The sequence below is a fragment of the Centroberyx gerrardi genome, chromosome 12 (genome assembly GCF_048128805.1).
Source record: "Centroberyx gerrardi isolate f3 chromosome 12, fCenGer3.hap1.cur.20231027, whole genome shotgun sequence".
Classification (NCBI taxonomy): Eukaryota; Metazoa; Chordata; class Actinopteri; order Beryciformes; family Berycidae; genus Centroberyx; species Centroberyx gerrardi.
In genome coordinates this window covers 13,448,072-13,468,802 of record NC_136008.1, presented here as the reverse complement: position 1 = coordinate 13,468,802, position 20,731 = coordinate 13,448,072, and the positions used below count along the sequence as shown (strand labels likewise).

At 44.0% G+C, this 20,731-nt stretch overlaps 1 protein-coding gene across 4 annotated transcripts in view; it reads left to right on the top strand.

The window, feature by feature from the left end:
- kcnn3 (potassium intermediate/small conductance calcium-activated channel, subfamily N, member 3) overlaps window positions 1-20,731 on the top strand; it is a 38,808-nt gene that overhangs the window by 4,089 nt on the left and 13,988 nt on the right. For 3 of the 4 annotated variants that reach the window (XM_078287249.1, XM_071911217.1, XM_078287250.1), the window contains 4 exons: window positions 6,597-6,692; window positions 16,734-17,030; window positions 18,760-18,881; window positions 20,142-20,283. In XM_078287249.1, the coding sequence (XP_078143375.1) occupies window positions 6,597-6,692; window positions 16,734-17,030; window positions 18,760-18,881; window positions 20,142-20,283 (657 nt within the window). Of the gene's footprint in view, window positions 1-6,596; window positions 6,693-16,733; window positions 17,031-18,759; window positions 18,900-20,141; window positions 20,284-20,731 lie in introns of those variants that run through there. The other variant, XM_078287251.1, reaches the window with a different exon arrangement.

Sequence of the window (20,731 nt, the reverse complement as noted above, 5' to 3'; positions counted from 1 at the left end):
TCCACACCGTACATCTTTAGAGTGTAAAGTATCATACTGTATTTATATCACAAAATGTTCTGTTCGTGCTCAGCTCCAGTAGTTAACTGTCATTGCGTGACCCAGGACCTTGACACCTTAAATGTTAACAGCAGTTAGGACAGTTCCCACCCAAAAACACTTTTATGAGCTTCTATTATTGATTTTATGAGGAGCAGGTTAAGGAGGGTCCTGGTCAAACATGTGTCTCTATCTGAGAATAACTGAGGCACCTGGGACCTTAGCATGTGGCCTGTCACTGTCAGATCAATAGATCATTTCACGCAGGCCCATGTGGCCCCTCAGAGCCGCCGCTCCACGCCACGTTTTAGGCCTGTGATGGAACATAGCTATTCTGAGGGAATGCACAGCTGTTGTCAACTTCACCTGTCACACTGTCAATAGACACACTTGACGCCTCGACATACAGATGGGTGTTTGTACCTTGTGTGTGTGTGTGTGTGTGTATGAGAGAGAGAGACAAGGGATGGGGTATCATGTGTGAGCATGTCTGTTTCTCAGCAGGGGTCCGTGTTGATTACACCATCCATGATTAACAGATTATCAGTAGTTGTCACTCCCTCACCATCTTACCTTCCCTTCTTTCCTTCTTTCCTTCCTTCCTTCCTTCCTTCCTCCCTCCCTCATCTCGCTGAGTGGAGTGTTTATGTTCCTTTCTTGGTGAGTCTTAAATACATCTTCATTTCCCCAAGGGGGTCATTGCCATCTCAGCAGGCTAACACCGTCTCTCTAAGTCCCGGTGCACTACCTCCATCTCTCCCCCGCCCTCGCTCCCCTCTCCACTGAGATGACATTTCTCACAGACATTTAGTAGGAGACCTTTCCAGACCTTTCTCTGCAAGGCCACTTACAGCGGCCGCATGCTGGTATTCAGACAGTACATGAGGATCATCAGGGAATTAAACCCACCTACTGCCACCATATTCTCTAAAGGAGCCATCAGCCATCTCAGCACTTCTGCTGTGCCCCCCCCCCTCCCCCCTCCTCCTCTCCTCCTCCTGCTCTCTTCCTCCACTCCACTCTCTCTTCATCTTCTAGATCACAGGCTTCTACGGGATAGTGGGTCCCATAGGCCTTGCTACTAACTGATACAAATATATTTCATTCAGTCTAACACGACTATGCTACCTTCTGTGTGTGTGTGTGTGTGTGTGTGTGTGTATGTTGTGAGTGGGCAGGTGTGGGCACACATGGGTGTGTGAGAAGACTTGCATCAGCCGCTGGTAACGTAAACATTCACGTCACTGAGTATATGTCGGCTCCTCTGTGTATACACCTTGAGTGTATACCTTTGTATTCTGCTCTGTCATATTACACATGGATGCACCTGCTAGTGTGTGTGAGTGTGTGTGTGTGTGTGTGTGTGTGTGTGTGTGTGTCCACGTCTCCCTTTGTCTGGGTTTAATTGAGTGTATAGGGCCGTAAAGGCGTGTGCCATTGTGCAATCGAGTGTGTGTATGTTTGTTTGTGTGTGTGTGTGTGTGCGTGTATCCTGGTAAGGTGACATCGTTCCTCTGTCTAGTGCCTGTTTCCCTGGAGACTGATTGCGAGAAAGCACCGCACTGACAGGGAGAGACCCCCAGGGCCAACTCATTACACACACACACACGCACACACACACACAATACACACACACACACACACACATACATATTCATTAACAACACATATAGTAAATGACTTATCACTATGAATGTAATGTGCTTGTCTGTGATGTGCATTTGTTTTTTCGTGTCTGTATCTGCTCCTGTTTAAATAAGGGGGAGGTGGGGGCATTTTGGGATAACCCTTATCTAGTTACCTGGCTTTGTGTGTGTGTGTGTGTGTGTGTGAGAGAGAGAGAGAGAGAGAGAGGGAGAGAATGCTGATTGAAGTAAAGGAGCTCAAACAGCTCATTATCTCTGCATGCTGTCCGCCCAGCCACTGATCAATATGCGCTAATCACACACTCGTACACGGTCACAGATAGACAAAAAGAAAGACAAAAAGAAACACACACACACACACACACACACATATATATATACAGTGAAGCAGAAATAAATTGGGGGCAAACATGCGCACACATACACATCTCCCTCACACATCCACTAACATACACAGACGGAGTCATCGAAGTGGAAACGGGCAGAAACAAAATACTTGTTGACAACGTGATGGACAGAACTGAGGAAAGCTGAATGGCCAGCAGACGGGTGGAGGTAAACACATACAGAGAGGTGAGATGGGAGGGAGGGAGACGGGAGGTAAAGCCTCTACTGAGTCCAAGCCAAATCAAATTTAAGCTTACCGGTATGACAGTGTGTTTGAACGGACCCACTGCAATTGTGATACACTGCTGATAGAAGCATGAATCTGATAGAAGTCTGCATTTTTTTCCCCGTTCCCACAGCAATGTCAGCTTCCTCTGCACCTAGTGTGCTTCATTGAGTAGAAATGAGATGTTAGCAGAAGAGAGAGACAGACAGGGAGAGAGAGAGAGAGAGAAAGAGAGAGAGAGAGAGAGACGATTACAGAAATAAAGGCAAAAAGACAACAAGAGCTTGGGGCAAGCTGATAGAGGAAATAAGTAGAGAGCCAAACCTCGATGTTATTTTCTGAAAGCTGTGCGGTGGCCCATAACCACACTGATATGAGCAACAAATGACCGACACTAGTTTAATGCACTCCTCCTTTCTGTGTGTGTGTGTGTGTGTGTGTGTTATATAAATGGTGGAAAGGGCATCTAGTCTCATAGCCAATCCCCCCAGATTCTGATAATTATAGGAAAAAGGAATACTCAACTGAGGGGGGTGTCAGTGAGGATTAACAAACTAGACAGTGTGTGTGTGTGTGTGTGTGTGTGTGTGTGTGTGTGTGTGTGTGTGTGTGTGTGTGTGTGTGTCTGAGCGTACGTGCGAGGACGAATTAATGCCATTAAGGCCGTGAAGCGTCTACAGAGACCTAAATAGACACAATAACACACTAACACACTCAATTTTCAAGGAGGCTGACTTGCAATATATATTCATGAACCTAAAACGCAATGTAGCTGTGATCAAAAAGAATCTGCTTAACAGCCTCAAGAAGGAAAGGCTGAGTAATATGTGGCTAAATCCAAACTCAGAATGCACACTCAGATTAAGAGAGTGTTTGGTGATGAACCCTAAATAACATCCTTCTGAAAGGGTGAAAGAGACGCTGCAGTCTCAAGACGGGTCGATTCAACTCTTGAAGAAGAGAATAGGCTGTGTTCACTGTGATGCTGAAAAGAAATTGCATTTTGTATTTTGTTTTTCTTTATGTGATGAGATGACTGATAGAGCTATTATATTCTGCAATTCAAAACAAAATCCCTGAGCTGATGTAGACAAATGAATCAGTTTAGATAGTGTGGCTTTTTCGAAACCAAAGCGCTGAATGCAGCTAGTTTTATTTCTAGGGCTTGGAAAAGGAGTCAATCAAAGCTTTTTATTTGAACCTGATTCGAGTTTGTGAATGCATATGCGTACTAAAGTTCGACTAATATGGTTTTTGAAGGTTTTTGAAGGTGATATTTTTGGATTGAAGCTGCTGATAGCTAGTCCCAGCCCTCCGAAGCACCAGTGTTTACATGCGTCATTCCTTGGTGTTTTTTTATTAGTTTCCACTCATTAACTACATCTATCTTGGGGGAAGTTTTGGCACTTCATAGGTCTAGAGGAAAGGTCCATATATAGAGGCGTGTACGCGAGCGGTGATTTGATTTCCCCCCAACCCAAGATGTTCCAGTCCTAGAGCGATGTTGTCCCTGACCAATCAAAGCAAGGGAGGTGATGATAATACGCATAAACATAGGACAGTGTAATATAGCTTTGTACTGGCTTCCACAAACCCAAAACAGAAGGAGACATGGTGGTTGGTGATGCTCCTTGCCTTCCTGGGTCCATTTTGTTGTTTGGTGGTGTAGTTTTCTTATTTCTTATTTTTCTTATTCCCATGAATAACTGGCCAGATGTCACGTCATGTCGAGATATTTCCAGTGCAGCTACAATGGAGTGTAATAGCAGAAAAAAATGTGAGTGATCTAAAACATCAATGGTAAACATCAGGCTTTGGTGTCAGTCCCTCAGAATCAAAGAGCGAAGGCTTCTTTCAAGACTCACTATTTACCAGCAACGTTCAACAATCATTCAGGGAAGGAAGAGATTTCTCCGACCACAGCAGCCTCAGCAGATCACACTGCAGTGCAACCACAAGACATGTTGCACTTTGCATAAGGGGTTATTTAGTGTCGTAAATTATCTTTTTGTCATACTCACTTTCCCTCAACCTGCCTTGTCCACTTCAGTGAGTGATTTGCAACATTTCCTAGAATGCTTTTGGACAATCTACATTAAAATTTCAGTAGTAAAATTTCACTTGCTTTTCCGATATGAACTAGAGATTGCAAAATATTTTCTCAAAATCTTGAAAACAGTGGTTGTAAATTCTTTTTCTTCCAGTAATCACAAATATATTCATTAATGTGCTTTTACTTGTTTGCTTTACAAGTTATTGAAGGTGGAAAAATGATTATCCACAGAATATCCAATATCAAGCTAACTTTAATCCTGTCACACGTAAATGTACTCCACAGCTAAATGGAACAAGTTCACGCCTGTTCTCTGGGATTTGTCCAAAGGCATTCTGGTAAATGTTGGAAATCACTAACTAAAGTAGAAGTAGACAAGGCAGGCCGAGGGAAAGTGGGTACGACAAAATGGTAAATTAGAAGACTTCATCACAAAATAACTCCTGGAAGGCGTTGAACACCACAGATTGATGATAACATCAGTGTAACATCACCTGCCATTGCTTCTGGAGGATCTTCCTTTTTGATTACATCATCACCGAGGCCCTGCCTACAAATTGAATAATCCAGTTAAAATGCCAGAATGTCCACATATTCTTACCGCCTCCTCCAAAGAGGAGATTACCAGAAAAATTTCAAAATTAATTATTTCAAAACTGAAGAAAGACGAATGTAAACACTGGCGCTTCAGAGGCTAACAGATAGCTGCTATTTGGTGTTGAGTATCATCAGTATTGATGTTCAGTATCATTAAATTTGACCATTTTCATCTTGTCAGGGTGGAAAAGCTTTTGAAACAGCATTTAGACACTAAAACACTCCATTGAAACCCAGTACACTGACTGGCCGAAATCCAATTTTTAATAAAAGGACAATATCTGAAAACCGATATATCCGTCTTCAGATAGACAGACGGACAGAATATTGGTTTATCTGAGGTTTATGTGGTTCTGTTGTGGGTTCTCTTAGCAGTGTTTTGAATGTTTAATAGTATCCTACCAGCCCACGCAGGATGGGTATCCATAAAGATGTTTGATACTGCGCCTCTGTTGCCTAAGGCTCTGATGATTACTGTGGGTATGTTGGCTAAAAAGCATATACCATCAAAAGCACTGATGATAGCCTGATGAGATGACTTGTTTGCTTAAACTTTCTTTGCCTTTGCTTTTCTTTTTTTTTTAACATTTTTTAACATTTTTTGCACTATGTCAAATTAATAGAACCTTTCCCCTTTAATACTGCTTTCGCACCTAAAATAACAATTCACTCATTCGTTCATTCAGCACACTGCTTCCAATCAAAAATATATCAGACACACTCACAGGAGAACAAATAACATGAAGAGAACAAACAATACACTCATACAAATGCTGCATGTTGGCTCTGACACACACACACATACATATACCTCGAGGGTCACAACTGTTGTCTGTGATGGTCAAGGGGATTGATGTGCTCTGTCCTCAAACCCTCTCACAGCTCCAAATTATTCATACTGGTTATTATGTATGCAGCAGGTCACACACACACACACACACACACACACACACACACAATGTAATTCTGTATGATTTTTCTTCTTCTGTCACACCTCCTCCCTCATCTTCCACCTATATTTGCTAATGCAGATCAGGTGTGCGGGCGCCTATGTGTATATCTCCAATATGCTCTGCTGTGCTACGAGTGTGTGAGGTGGGGGGGTTAAAGAAGCCACTGAAGTGCTATGAGTTGTATTGATTGGGAGTTCCCCAGTGCATTGATTATGAGGCCTATGAAACCAGACAAGCAGAGGATTTAAAGCTGGACTGCAGAGTGATATTGACGGCTGCGATGCTTCCGTTCCACTTCAGCGTTTGTAAGTCTGTTTTGTAAATGTTAGTTTTGTCACGGGGACTCTCTTATTGTCTATGCTGAGGGAGTACCGCTATGGCACACATGCCATGTTAGCAGAGGCGTGACAGATTGCATGGTCTGATGTCTGGGACTCGCTCCAAGTTAGACCAGGCGTGTGACAAAACATGAACTATGGGAAACTCTTAGTTCTGTCCAAAGATCTGTGTGTACTTTCATGACTGTTTTGCATCGCTGTACTTCTAATATTAAAATAGCCATCAGGGTTAAATCTGGGGTAGGACTGAAATGTGCCTGTGTGTGGGTCAGTACTTGTGTAGATGTGTGTGTGTAGCATCTTCTTAACGGTGTGTGTGTGTGTGTGTGTGTGTGTGTCCTCCTTCTCTCTCCCCAGAGCTCCATGTATTCTCTGGCCCTGAAGTGTCTGATCAGCCTGTCCACAGTCATACTGCTGGGCCTCATCATAGCCTACCACGCACGGGAAGTACAGGTAACACACACACGCACACGCACACACACACACACACACACATACATGCAAACAAACACGCACAGGCACATACACACAAACACACACATGCACACAGGCACATTCACACAAACACATACACACAGGCACATTCACACAAACACATACACACAGGCACATACACACACACACACACATACATACAGGCATACAGGCACATACACACACAGGCACATACACACAAACATACACACACATATACACACAGGCGCACACACATAGGTGCACATACACAAGCACACACAATGGGAATTCGCGCATAGACATACAGACATAGAAACACATTCATACACACACACACACACACACACACACCTACACACACACACACACACACACACACAGAAGAAGCCCTGTGAGATCATCCAAGAACACCACCAAACACAAAGTGCTGCTGGACAGAAGCTGTAATGTCAGTAACTTCCAGGAGGCGAGTGTGTTTTCAAGTGTACTTAATTAAATTTTAACAAATTTGGCGCACGCCTTTATGTAGAGCGGCGGTTTTCTTAAAATGTGAGCGAAACCTCAAGGCACATCTGAGCTCCGTCCACGGCGTACACATCATGTTGTTGTCAGACAGGCTCCTGATCCGGACCGGGGGACCCAGGTGTGTGTCCGCTCCGGCCAATTAATGACATTAATGAGTGTCTAAGCGGGGTTGAGGGCAGAGTCAGCCTGGCTTTGCATCGAGTGGATACACACTGAATGTTAAATACACACTCAGCCACTAACCATCCTGTCATTCAAGAGATGGAGAGAGGATTAAACACACACACACACACACACACACACACACACACACGCATACGCAGAAGCACACAGGCACACACACACACACACAGCCCCAATCTCTTTCTTGTAAGGCCGAAACAATCAATCAGAAATGCTTTCATGCTTCATGATATCTGTTTTGGTGTTTGTCATTACACTAATATAATGGCACCATGGTCATTTAGCCGGGGCTTTCATCTGAAGCCATTTGCAATCGATGCACATTGACTATTTATGGGAGCCTTGCAGGAATCAGACCCAATGAGCGCCCCCACACCAGCTATTACTCCCACCAGCTAAACCACGGAGTCACCCTCATCAATCTAACCACATATTAGTTTAATGTTGGTGACTTTTTTTTTTTTCCCTCCCCATTGCGTCATAGCTCAGTTGTTGCTGGAAATGTCAATTAAAGTTCCAATGGGATTCTGATGCATTCTACTCTGAGGTTCGGGCTCTCCGTCCCCGGATCGATAACTGGATGGCCGTAGCTTATTCACTGTCATACACCGGGGCCGATGGACTGGTAATCATTCTGTAATAGGCAGCCGCCGTGTATTGAGATTCACGGCGGAGGGAGCGACCCGATGTATGCTCACTCACGTGTCGGTGCGTGCGAGCGCGTGCGTGTTCGCGTGTGTGTGTGACGGTAGAAGCACTCATTGATAAAAGGGCCCTTGTTTCTTCTCGCAAGTTTGATGTCACACTCACATTCACATACGGAGTCAGTCATCCGCCCACGCACACCGTGGCTGCTGCACGTGACAGGCACGCTAATGCCAACAGGAGAGCTGGAGAGAGAGAGCAGCTACTGTAAGGCAGACTGAGAGAGAGAGAGAGATAGAGAGAGATAAAATGGTCTTCTGTTAATCTCTTTGAGAAATAATTCCTTTTGATTAAATGAAGTTAGGAGTTTGGGGAGGGTGGTGTGAGGGTTTGGGTGGGAACTGTGGAAGGGTGGGGGAGGTGATGGTGAGGTTGGGATTTATCTCCAAATCACTTTCTCTAATAACTCTTTGCTGGGTGAGGATGGTGACATTTTATCAGCATTTTAACCCTGCAGTAGCTCACAGCTTGAAACCATTAAGTACAAAGGGACCACACCACTGTGTGTGTGTGTGTGTGTGTGTGTTTGTACATGCACATACATTTATATATGTCATCACATGCACGTTCAGTTAATTAGGTACCTGCCTGCTAGCGCCGAGCCTGTTTGCCTACATGCATGAGCGGTATAAGAAGCGTGCCTGTTTGTCTCTGGGTTTATCTTTGCATGTGCTTATTCAAATATGCACACACACACACACGCTCGCACGCACACACACACACACACACACACACCATGAGAAGTGATGCTGTGCAAAATGAAAGGCATTGTTCAATAAAGATCTCATTCTCAGATTATGACACACTCTGCTGGAGCATTTTGCCCAGCATGTAACAGGATATTACACGCACATACACACACACACACACGCACACACACACACACATATACACACACACACATATATATATATATATACGTACAGGCACACAGAAGGTTGGAGAGGCAGAGTCGCAGGAGATCAGAGTGATGTTATCGGGGGTAGCTGGCATTTATACCTTCTCCCGCTCTCTCTCTCTCTCTCTCTCTCTCCCTCTGTCTCTCTCTCTCTCTCTCTCTCTCTTTCTCTCTCTCACTGCTCTCCATTTCTCTCTCTCCTCATGTCTTTTATCCCTCGACACTTTTTGTTTACCACCATCAACCCCGTCTCTTTTTCTTTCTCTCTCTCCCTCTGCTTCCCTGTCGTTATCAGATTAGATCCGTCTCTCTTCTCCTCCATCGGGGCTCAATTCAATTTTGTTTCACATCCTCTCTTCCTTATTCCTCTCCCGCCTTGTTACTCTGCATGTCCACCTCTCCCCTACTCCCTGTATTTCTCTCCTTCTGAGAACCCTCCCCTTGTTTTTCACCCTTTCTTCTTGTCCCCTTTTCACACTCCACTACTTTCTACAAACCCTGCCTGACCCCCTTTCTCTGTGTTTCTCTGCCTCATTCCTCTCTCACTCCTTTCCTCTACCCCCCTCTCTTTTGGATGTTTCTCTCCTCCTTCTCCTCCTTTCTCCCCATCTCCACTGTCTCCTCTGATCAATCAGGGGACAGCCCAAACCACGAGCACTCGGCATGAAACAAGGAGAAACAATCAATCTACACTAGACTGCACTTCATCAGTAATCATCGCAGATTATACATTTTATTTACTGCAATCAAAGTCCTTATTACCTGTATTAATTTTTTTCCTTGGTACTATGGAACAACATAAAAAGAGAGATGATTGGGCTCTGTATACTCATAAAACAAATGCAAACATACCCAGGATGGAACATGAGGAAAGATTGTTACTGTGCAGCTTAGTACTGATGGCACAGAAGGGAACTGTGTTTTTCTTATGCCTTTTTTTTTTTTTAATGCCTTTTCTGCTTTATTCGATAGTTTATATTGAAGAAAGACAGGAAAGATGGAAGAGAGATGGGACATGAGACAAAGGTTTGATTTGAACCGAGAACATTGCAGTTATGTGGTATGCTTAGTCAACTGAGCCACAAGGACACCCTGTGTGTTTCTTTTATATAAATTTTAATCTACCAAACTGGGTGAAAAGTTAAAAAAGCTTTTTCTCTTTTGACTCTCATATTCATTACTTAGTTTAGGTTTGCTAATCTAAGGATGGAAACCACAAGAGATTTTTTTACTGTGTTCTTAAACCAACGGAGCATAAAATTGCCCTTTTGCCAAACTTTCCAAATCCTTTTACAGTGAGATATTTGCTGAGAAAAAACATGGATGTTTGATTTTCACCCTCCTTCCTCATGTTCCAACATTTTTGCTGGACAGCTTGTATGGGGCTAAATCTTACCAAACTTTTGACAATTTAGCACCTATTTGTCTGTCTCACACTAATTTGGAGTAACTCATGTTCTCACAGTTGTTCTCACATCCTTCGCAAGCTAATCTCAAATGTCCCTCTTTCATCTCAAGCTTGTACAAGATGCAGCAGCCAGGATTCTTACTGCAGCAAAATGATCATAACATCAGTTTTGGCATCTTTACATTGGTTACCTATTTACCTATTTCAGAAATGATTTTAAAATTTTACAGATAACAAAGGTCCAGATTTTTGACATTGTGATAAACTTACAATTATTCACATTTCATGATTAATGCATGGTTATTATTTTCTTTAAAGAATTCTAAATGTTTTCATGTTTTTTAATGTACAATGTGCTTTAATGGATATTTGCTGTGCTTTATTCAAATCCACATTTTGACAGCATTAGCCTACAGAAGAGCAAAAGTGGTTCTGTAATCTGTGGCATGCATTCAATAAAATAACAATAATCATAATAAAACTAAAGTGCACATGTTCCGGAGAACAACTGAAAGTCTAGTAAGTACGAAAATTTGAGTGATGCTTTCTCAAGATTTCTTTTTTCTGTTCTCCTTTTTCTGTTTACTTTCCCTTCCACATTTAAAGAGCGAAATGAGCCTTTCTTTGTCCTGACAATATTTTGAACCTTGGCAAAAATAAGCACTTCTCAAAAACTTGTGCAGATGATCACTGGAGTGTTTAGTGCGTTATTTGCAGCTCTGCAGCGTTAAGTAATTTGCATAAAAGCACAGGACTGGACAAGGTGCGTCCATCGCAGGACCCTGGTGGCTCTGCCAAGGTGAAAAGGCTGCACCGGTTCATTTGAAACTGGTCTGGAATAAATCATTTCAGCATTTATAAATGGAACACTTTTCAGTCAGTACAGTTCATTTTCTGAATCAGGTCTGAATTTTCTGAATAAGATTGAAAACAAGAGGTGAGCAGGCCATCAGGGCTTCTAGACTTCTAGACCTGCCTGAGGTGCTGAGGCTTTTAAATCACTTCTTAAAACTCACTTGTATTGACTTCCTTTTATGTAATGATCTTTTCTAAATTGTCATTGGCCTCCCTTTATGTGTTGCTCTTATGTTTCTTGCATTTCTTACATTGCTTTTACTTTTTACTGTTGATTGTCCTTGTTTTTTGTCTTCTTTGTTAATCCTTTTCTTTATTTGCTTTGTAGCTGTGTTTTGAAAAGTGCTATACAGATACAGATTAGACAATTATTATTATTAGAAATTCAATTGGGATTGCTACCCACCACCGTCAACTCCTTGTTGTTGTCCCATTTGTATTTGCTCATTAACCACGTAACTGTTTGAATTTACACTGAGGAGCCAATTTGAGCATACAGCCATCGAGTGCTGTGATCGACTAACCAATCAGCGGACCGGACGCCATTAGTCTGAGTTACCGTGAACACACTTGAGTGCGCTTGGTCAGAAATTATGTAGACTGAGGCCTGAAATATCATTGGTCCAGTCAATGATGAATCAAGCAAAGCTGCCCTAAAGACAGCTGTTCCTATCCCATGAATCACAAAATCCAAATGGTCATGTGCTTAATGAGAAAATAGAAGTGAAAATGAAAATGAATGATTCATGGGACTGAGATGAGGCTAAATTGCTGCTTAATAACTCAGAAAGTCTGCATGGAATTTAGGAAGCTTGCACCCTATGTTTCATGTTTCATATAACATCCAGGGTTTGAGGTGTGTGCATGTGTGTGTGTGTGTGTGTGTGTGTGTGTGTGTGTGTGTATGTGTGTGTATGTGTGCGTGCGTGTGTGAGTGCATGTGCGTGTATTTGAAGCTTGGGTCTGTTGTGTGACTCACTAACTGCCAGCTCATCAATGGCCTTCTCTTCTTAGGCAAAAGGGTGGAGGGGCCCACACACACACACACACACACACACACACACACACAAACGTTTTCATAGCCAGCAACAAGAAACACTCTACTCAAGCTAAAATACTCCTCAATGAAATGATTCGTTTTGGCTTATAAACGTGCAAGAAATCCAGACTTGAAAGGCAAAATTGGATTGTCGTTGAAATTAATCAAATAGAAAGTCTGAGAGAGAGGGTGAGAAAGGGATATTTCTGCAGTGCATTAGTGCACTTTGAGCGTTAGTGAACTGTGTTCCTCCTTGGGCAACACAGTTACTTTTGCAGCATTTCAGAAACTGTCCATTGATCAAGAAGACAGAGGTTTGGCACTCAAAGCTACGCAAAAGCAGGCAGATGGCATTAGGAAAATAAAGTGAACAATGGTTGTCTTGTGGTTGGCATGCAGTATTGAAATGTGTAATGCTTGGACGGTCAGCTCATGATGTCATGTTCTGCAGATGGATGTACATCCGCACTGGGAACCATAATGGAAGCGGGAATGAGAGCGAAGGAAGCCGTAGAGTTCTCCGTAGACTTCAGACATGGAAGGAGCATTTCGCCCACTTATTGCCAGGAAATGTTGATTGTCAGATGGCATTTGTGTCTCGGCTGTTCTGTTAGCTTCTGGTGATTTCAGTAATAGAGTTTGTCTTTCATATTTGTACTGAATGAAGGTGTTGACAGTTAAATTTCTGCTCTCATAGTGACAACGCTGCTGGTGGAATCCTTCCTTCACCGCCTCCCAGCAGCATCTGTCAGACGTTCTAGTGACAAACTCGGAAACATCGCGCCCTGCACACGTTACGACGGTGTGACCCTTTCCCCTCCGCTCATCTCTCACACTTTCCAGAACTTCCTCTTCACCTCCATGTCACTTTCCCTCCTGCTTTTCTTCTCTCTATCTCTCTCAGCTGCGAAGGAACAACCGTAGGGGTGTTCCCTCAGAGCTGAAATTACAGTCGAGGAAAGCGTGTCATCCGCTCTCCTGCATGTTCGCGTAGGTCTGGGTATGTGCATTTGTGCTTCTGTGTGTGTGTCTGTGTGTCTGTGTGTGTGTGTGTGTGTGTGTGTGTGTTTGGCTCGCCCCAGTTATTTTCTGTCTGTTCAAGGGATTTCCATGCTGTAGCACCCAAACGTTTCCCAGAGGTGTAAGTATATGTGTAAAAGTATGCGTGCGTGCTCTCATGTGTTTTGTGCTCACTCTGTCACTGTCTCCTGCAGTGATTAGGGCTGTCTCTGTCCCAGCCTGAGGTTTAGGCTCTCTCCCTCCCATGGGAAATGGTGACTTGAGGCTCATTTGCCTGCGTCTAGCTCTGTGGAGATTGTGTATTCCATGTGACAGGGCCGTGTGAATGTGTGTGTGTGTGTGTGTGTGTGTGCCTCTGTATGTATGAGTCTGAGCTCGCTTGGCAGAGTCTGGCCAGCGCTGCGTCTGGTTCCGTGATGAGAGACATCTGCAGTCAGGGACTTAACACGATTACCGAGGTACGATGGCCCCGGGGGCTGGAAGGGGTTGAGGGATGGATGGATGGATGAATAAATGGTTGAAGGGGGAAGATGGAGGGGTGGCAAACTCCTCCGGCAGGGTGCAGATGTGGAGGGGGATGACTGGGGGTGGATTGTGTCCTCTCACAGCTCACACCTTCACCTGTGAAGAGACAACCTATCTTTGGCGCTGTCATTTTCACACATTTCTCCCTTTTCGCCTCCGTCCTTCCTTCCTTCCCACCGGCCTGTTCTTTATTTTGCTCTCTCATTTTGTTCCCTCACCCCCCTCCTTCTCTCCTGTCCTGTCCTCTTTCCTTTGCCTTCCCTTGTCCCTTACCCTCCCTCCTGCGATGCCATGTTTTGTTTCATTTGCTGCAACATGGCAGGTTCAGACAGCAGTGAGCCGAAGCAGCGAATCAGACTGTAGTTGCATTAAAATGAAAGAACTAACAAAAGAAACACGACCTTTCCATAATCTTGTCCACTGTCCCCTATGGGCTTGTTGTTTATGTCCCAATTTATTTAGCTTTGCCGTTCTCTAACCTTCCTCCCTGGTTTATTCCCAACAGAGATGACAGTTTTGTGTTTGGTCTCTCTCTCTCTCTCTCTCTCTCTCTCTCTCTCTCTCTCTCTCTCTCTCTCTCTCGCTCCCTCACACACACACACACACACACACAATCCCTACCTGCTCACTCTTTCTGTCCCTCTCTGCCTACCTTTCCTCTTCCCACTGCTCCCCTCCTGTTCATGTTGGGGCAGTGGCACTCACTCACTCCCATTGACAGATTACTTTCCTAATGGAATTTAATTATTTAGCCCTTCCTCGTGGCGATTTAGCCAGGAAAAGACCGACAGCAGGAGAGCGAGGGAGGACAGGGCAGGAGAGGAGAGGAGGGTGGAGGGGCGTGAGGGCGGAGGAAGGACTGGGAGGGAGGGGAGGGAGAGACGGTCATTTCCTCCAATGGCAAGAAACTGGATCACCTCCGTTTTGATTTGGAGAGATGTCATTCAGAGAGAGAAGGGGGGAGTGAAAAATGTGAGAAAACCAGAGAGAGAGAGAGAGAGAGAGAGAGAGAAGGCTGATGGAGTGGCACTGTCACACACACACTGGGAGAAAACTAGTGTGAATGACGACGGGTTTGCAGACAAAAAGCAATGTTCTGTAAGTGTGAATGGGTGTACATTATGTTTGAGCCCTTGTCTGTAGCTCACACACACACACACACACACACACACACACACACACATATGCCTGGGCAAGCAAGCCTCTGCAGAGAACATGACTGTTAGACAACCTCTTTCCATTTTTCCTCTCTTTACCTCTCCACTCTCTCACACACACACCTCTCTCTTACCCTCTCCTTCTGTTCCTATATCTCTTTTCTTTTTTGTCTTGCCTCGTCTCTCACTGCGTCTCTCTCTCTCTCTCTGACTCTCTCTATCTCTCTGTCTCTCTCTCTCTCTCTCTCTCCCTCTTTCTCCTGCTCGTTCTCTCTCACTGGGGATCCTAATTAAGCTTGGCTGGTCTTTGATGTTGTCGCCTTGGCAACAGTCACCATGACGAGGCTGGATCTGCACACTCTCTCTCAAACTCACTCAGGCATATACAAATACACACATGTACAGTACACGCACACATGCAAACACACACAAACGCACACACGCTCACTGAAATCATTAAAGAAACACAGCTAGCGTTTGACCCTCAGTTCAAATGATAGCTTACACAATGACTCAGGCGTGCGCGTACATATGCACACACACACATCACAAGGGCAGAACAAGGAAAATACATACATCCTGCTGTGCTACATATAGACGATGATGAAATATGCAGTCTGAGGGTGTTTCTCTGCAACATGTTGTACTAGAAATATCGACAGGTGGTTGGGAAATCGGCAAGGCATTGGTAGCACAAATCTCTGCCTTCATCATGACAATGACCAGTTGCCTACAGCACAGAGTGGCTGTCATGACTGCTTGTGCTGACATTTGACCCGTTATTGTATTTGTTTTGTTTTCCTAAATAAATGTTTGTGTGGGCTAAAAGCCCTTGAGATGAATCATGTGGTAAAGAGCAGTTGTTAGCACTGCCTGTGTCTCTAGGCAGTGCTGCGTCTGCTAAACGCTGCTTATTTACAGCAGGGGACTTCCTCCTTTCCTCTATGATTCCCTGTCTCCCTTTTTGTCGCTTCTCTCTTTCTCTTCTTCTTTGTCTCGCCATATGTACGTCTTCTTCTCTTTAACCTTTTCCTTCCTCATCGTCCCCTTTACCTTACTGCACTTCCCCTTACCTATCTTTATCTCTCCATTTCCTCTGCGCTTCATCCATCTCTTTCCAGCGCCTCCTCTCCTCGTCTCCGCTCCCCGCACCCCACCCCGCACCCTCCAACCCCCCATTCCTGTCAGCGGAGTCTGGAGGAGGGCCCCTGTAATGAAACCTGCTCTTAGCACTTCCTTATAACAACGGCCTTGGCGACAATATCAAGAGTAACCACAGCAATTAAGAACACAAACAACATCAGCATAAGGGGGAAAAAACGGCAATTAAAGTGACATCATTAGGCGTGTGCTCATAAGGCTGGCAGAAACACCGGCATAATGGTTTTTCAGAGCAATGTTGTGATTGTGATAATTATGAACTTATTTTGCCTAAGAGCCTGCGCACCAGATGGCTTGGCACCTTTTAATTTGAGCAAGATAAGAACTGTAGATCATCTGAAAACAAGCCAAGAGACGCAGTGTGGGTTTAGAATATATTACTGATTTGACAGACTGTGCTTCACATATCAGGAAAGAGTCTCTAGATTGCCACTGGCTCCTCTTATCCATCAGATCAATCAGCTGTACCGACAGGTGGACTCTGTCAGCACAGAGGGTCATGATGAAAAGTTTTACAACTACACATCTCTTAATCCTCCTCCCGTCCTTCCTCTCTCCTCAGCTGTTCGTCATCGACAATGGGGCGGATGACTGGCGCATCGCCATGACGATGGAGCGGGTGCTGCTGATCGCTCTGGAGCTGCTGGTGTCTGCGGTGCATCCGGTGCCAGGGGACTTTAAGTTTCAGTGGCGGGCGCGGCTGGCCTTCTCCTACGCCCCGTCGCAGGCCGAGGCCGACCTGGACATGGTGCTGAGCGTGCCCATGTTCCTGCGCCTCTACCTCATCGCCAGGGTCATGCTGCTGCACAGCAAGCTCTTCACCGACGCCTCCTCCAGGAGTATAGGCGCCCTTAATAAGGTGTGGACAATAAGGATTTGTGTGTGTGTGTGTGTGTGTGTGTGTGTGTGTGTGTGTACAGTACAGTGTTGGAAAGAGTACTAAAACATCCTACTCAAGAAGAAGTACTGTTACTTTACTGACATTTTACTTAAGTAGAAGTAAAAGTATTAGTGTAAAAATCTACTTGAGTAAAAGTAAAAAGTAGCTCATTTAAAATGTACTCAGAGTAAAAGTTACTGAGTTAATTTTTCGAAAAGAGAATGTTGTTAGATGTGATCTTTCCCATGCAATTCTGAAAGGACAAGAGGACAGAGTTCAAACTCGATTCTTTTAACTGGAAAAATTGGATATTACAAAATAAAGTGCATGAATAAAGGCCAGATTACTCTTCTCTTCTTTGCGACTGACCGTTCACTGTGAATGGCTCCACAATTGGCCAATTTGCAGCTGTCCAGTTTCCATTGCTTATGGAGAGCCACAAGATTTGTACTCTATAATGGATGTGATTTAAAATGTAGTACAGTACGTCAGTAAAAACATACTTCAGTAAAAATAAAATTGCTGACTTTAAAAGTACACAAAAAAGCTACTCATTTACAGTAGTGTGAGTAAATGTAATTAGTTACTTCTACCCTTGGTACATTATGCATGTGTGTGCAAGGGTGTGTGGTTGTCGGAGGTTTACTGGGAAGGAGGCGAGGGAGTAAAGGTAATAAGGTCAAGAGCTCTCTCCTTCAAATTAAATCTGTGTCCATGCTGCCCCTTTGATCCTTGTCCTGCATCTCTCCAACTCTATCTCAAGTCCTCTCCTCAGCTTTGTCCTTGCAGTCACCCTGTCTCTCTTCATCTATCAGTTCAAATCCCCTTCCTCTCCGTTTTCTATCACTATGCGTAGAGACTTAGATTTAAGCTATGGTGGATCTTTCATAATGCAATATGAGATGGAAGCGTGAAATGGGAACAAGATATTGCATACGGCTCAAATGGGGCATGAAAAGAAAGAACTAGAATGAGATCGCAGTACGAGTGTGGAAAAGTGTGTACAAGACATACAATAAATGATTGGCGCCAGGCTAGTAATGACTGTAAATTATAAACATTATTATAGAAAAGGAAGGAGAGACCTAGTGTGTTATGGAAATATGCAAACTATGAGGAGAGTAGATGGCAAAGGGAGAGAGGAGGCAGAGAGAGAGAGAGAGATGGAGTAGATTTTAGATGAGTAATTTAGCAGGTTGCGAGTGTATCTGCGATAGCACTATTCTGTCCCTCAGGCTACAATGAGGGAGAGAGGAGGTGAAGCTGCCATAGAAGTGCAGCTCCAACATGACAAGTCATTTATCTGCTGCTTAACCCTTCCAGGGCTCAAACGCTGCTCTCAGCTGATCCATCTATCAGACATTGATGGCCTGCCTCTTATTGACAAATGAGCCACGGATAAAAACTACATTGGAATGGGCCAATTACTCAAAGACACTGTACAGCCTGACCTAGTCATAGAGCGAGTCCCGATCTAGACTCCAATTACAGTGGAGATTCTCCGAGTGCTGCTGCCAGCAAGTGCTGCTTGAAAGAGCTAATTAGTAAAAAGTCATGTCTGTTTGGGAAACCAGCGTATGGGGATCCAAAAACTCTGCACTAGTAACACTAGTAAAATGTGTGATACATGGTTAGATATTAGCATACCTACTGTATATTGTGTGTGTGCGTGTGTGTACATACATGCCTGTATGTTTATGTATTGCAGGTGCACTTTAACACACGGTTTGTGATGAAGACTCTCATGACTATCTGCCCCGGGACGGTGCTGCTGGTCTTCAGCATCTCTCTGTGGATCATCGCTGCCTGGACCGTACGAGTGTGTGAGAGGTCAGTTATAGATTTAGTGTGTTTGTGTGTGTGTGTGTGTGTGTGTGTGTGTGTAAGAAAGAGAATTGAGGGACAATAAATTCAGCTGAACAATTCAATTCATTTGGCAGGAAATAGAATCTGGGACGTGTGCAACATAATCCATTTTTAGGGTTTAGTTTATGAGGCTTTCTCACCAGCCGGACATCTGATTTGATCCAGGCGGTGCAGTTGTTACTTTGTTGCAGGTTATCATTAGCTCCACTTTGTTTTACACCACTAAGCAATAAACTAGTGTCCTGCAAGAACCTTGTACATCCAAAAAGCCAACCTTACAGGAGAAAAAATATTTCCCTATGTATTTTTAACATCTTGCAATGCATTTTTTATAGTTTGGCTGGGTTCTATGTCATGAAATATTTTCTACATATAAGAGTACACTTGTTTTACTTGAATACTTTATTGCTGGAAACATTTGGTGGTGCAGACTCGTGATTTATCCGACAAAGTGTCAGCAAACATGGAATATTGTTATTTCTGCCTCTTGTATTACAAACATTTAACAATGGCAAAAATTGCTACAAACTTAAATTCAAATTGTCCAATTACATTTAAAGATTGATAATCAGAGCTTGCAACATTATTGATCTCAGTTGGATATTCCAATTCCATAAAATGGAAAGCAAAAAGTGGTCATCCCTTCTGATGTTTAGAAATGTTTTTGGAGATAATCAAGGAAACATGGGGAAATGTCAGCTTGATTATATGCATGACTGCCTGGCTGCTGGGGAGCCGTTGTTTGGTCCACATTCAAGCTTAATTGGCATTTCCTCTCCTCTCCAAACCAAACTAAGGAAATAAAAAAAAAACGTCCAGGATTCAATTAAACCGCTTCAAACTGCCCCAAAGATAGTGTTTCCTTCAGGCTGCGGAGGAGGAAATAGAGAGCTTCCACTTAGAGCCCATTTCCGAAAGTATTGTTAACATCCAGAGCAAAAATTTACGTTTTCCTGTTGAATAGTTTTTGAGAAAACAACTTTGTTTCAGGTCTGCTCCAGGTTGGTTGCCATGGTAACAGTGTGTTATGTGTAGGGCAGAAATGGAGACAAGAGCCGTGGTTCTGCTCATGTTGTCTCTGTGTCAGGCAAAATTGCAGGAGGACAACACATGCTCGCGGGTTAACGCCCACATTTGCAGACTGGAAGGTGGGCCTTTTTTTTCTTTCTTTTTTTTTACTATCAACTGACTTACCTTCTATCCATGCGACGGTGTTTCCCTCAGGTATCATGATGCCCAGGATGTGACCAGTAACTTCCTGGGGGCCATGTGGCTCATCTCCATCACTTTCTTGTCCATCGGCTATGGAGACATGGTTCCTCACACCTACTGTGGCAAGGGAGTCTGTCTGCTCACTGGAATCATGGTCAGTACATTCCTCTCTCATCTCTCTCTCTCTCTCATCTCTCTCTCTCTCTCTCTCTGTCTCTCTCTGTCTCCATCCCCCTGGCCGTTGTCCTCCCCTCGTTCAAAGGTCAGCGGATTAGAGAACACGCTGTCATTTGCAAGAGAATTCTGTCATTTGTGTAATTTGGGCAACCCTCCCTGAATTAGCCTGCATCTGTGCTCCTGTGTGTCTGGGTGTGGGTGTGCAGGCGTGCAAACAAGTGCATGTTTGTGTTTTTTTTGTGTGTGTGTGTGTGTTGCATGCACATTATTCCCTTGCCTGTCCTCCATTGCATAATGAAAGTTCCTCCTTTCAATGCGCCATGTCCTCCCACTCTCTCTCTCTCTCTCTCTCTCTGTCTCTCATTCTCTTTCTATAAAACTATCTCCCTCTCTCTCTTTCTCTGTCTCTCTCTTTGTATTCTTCC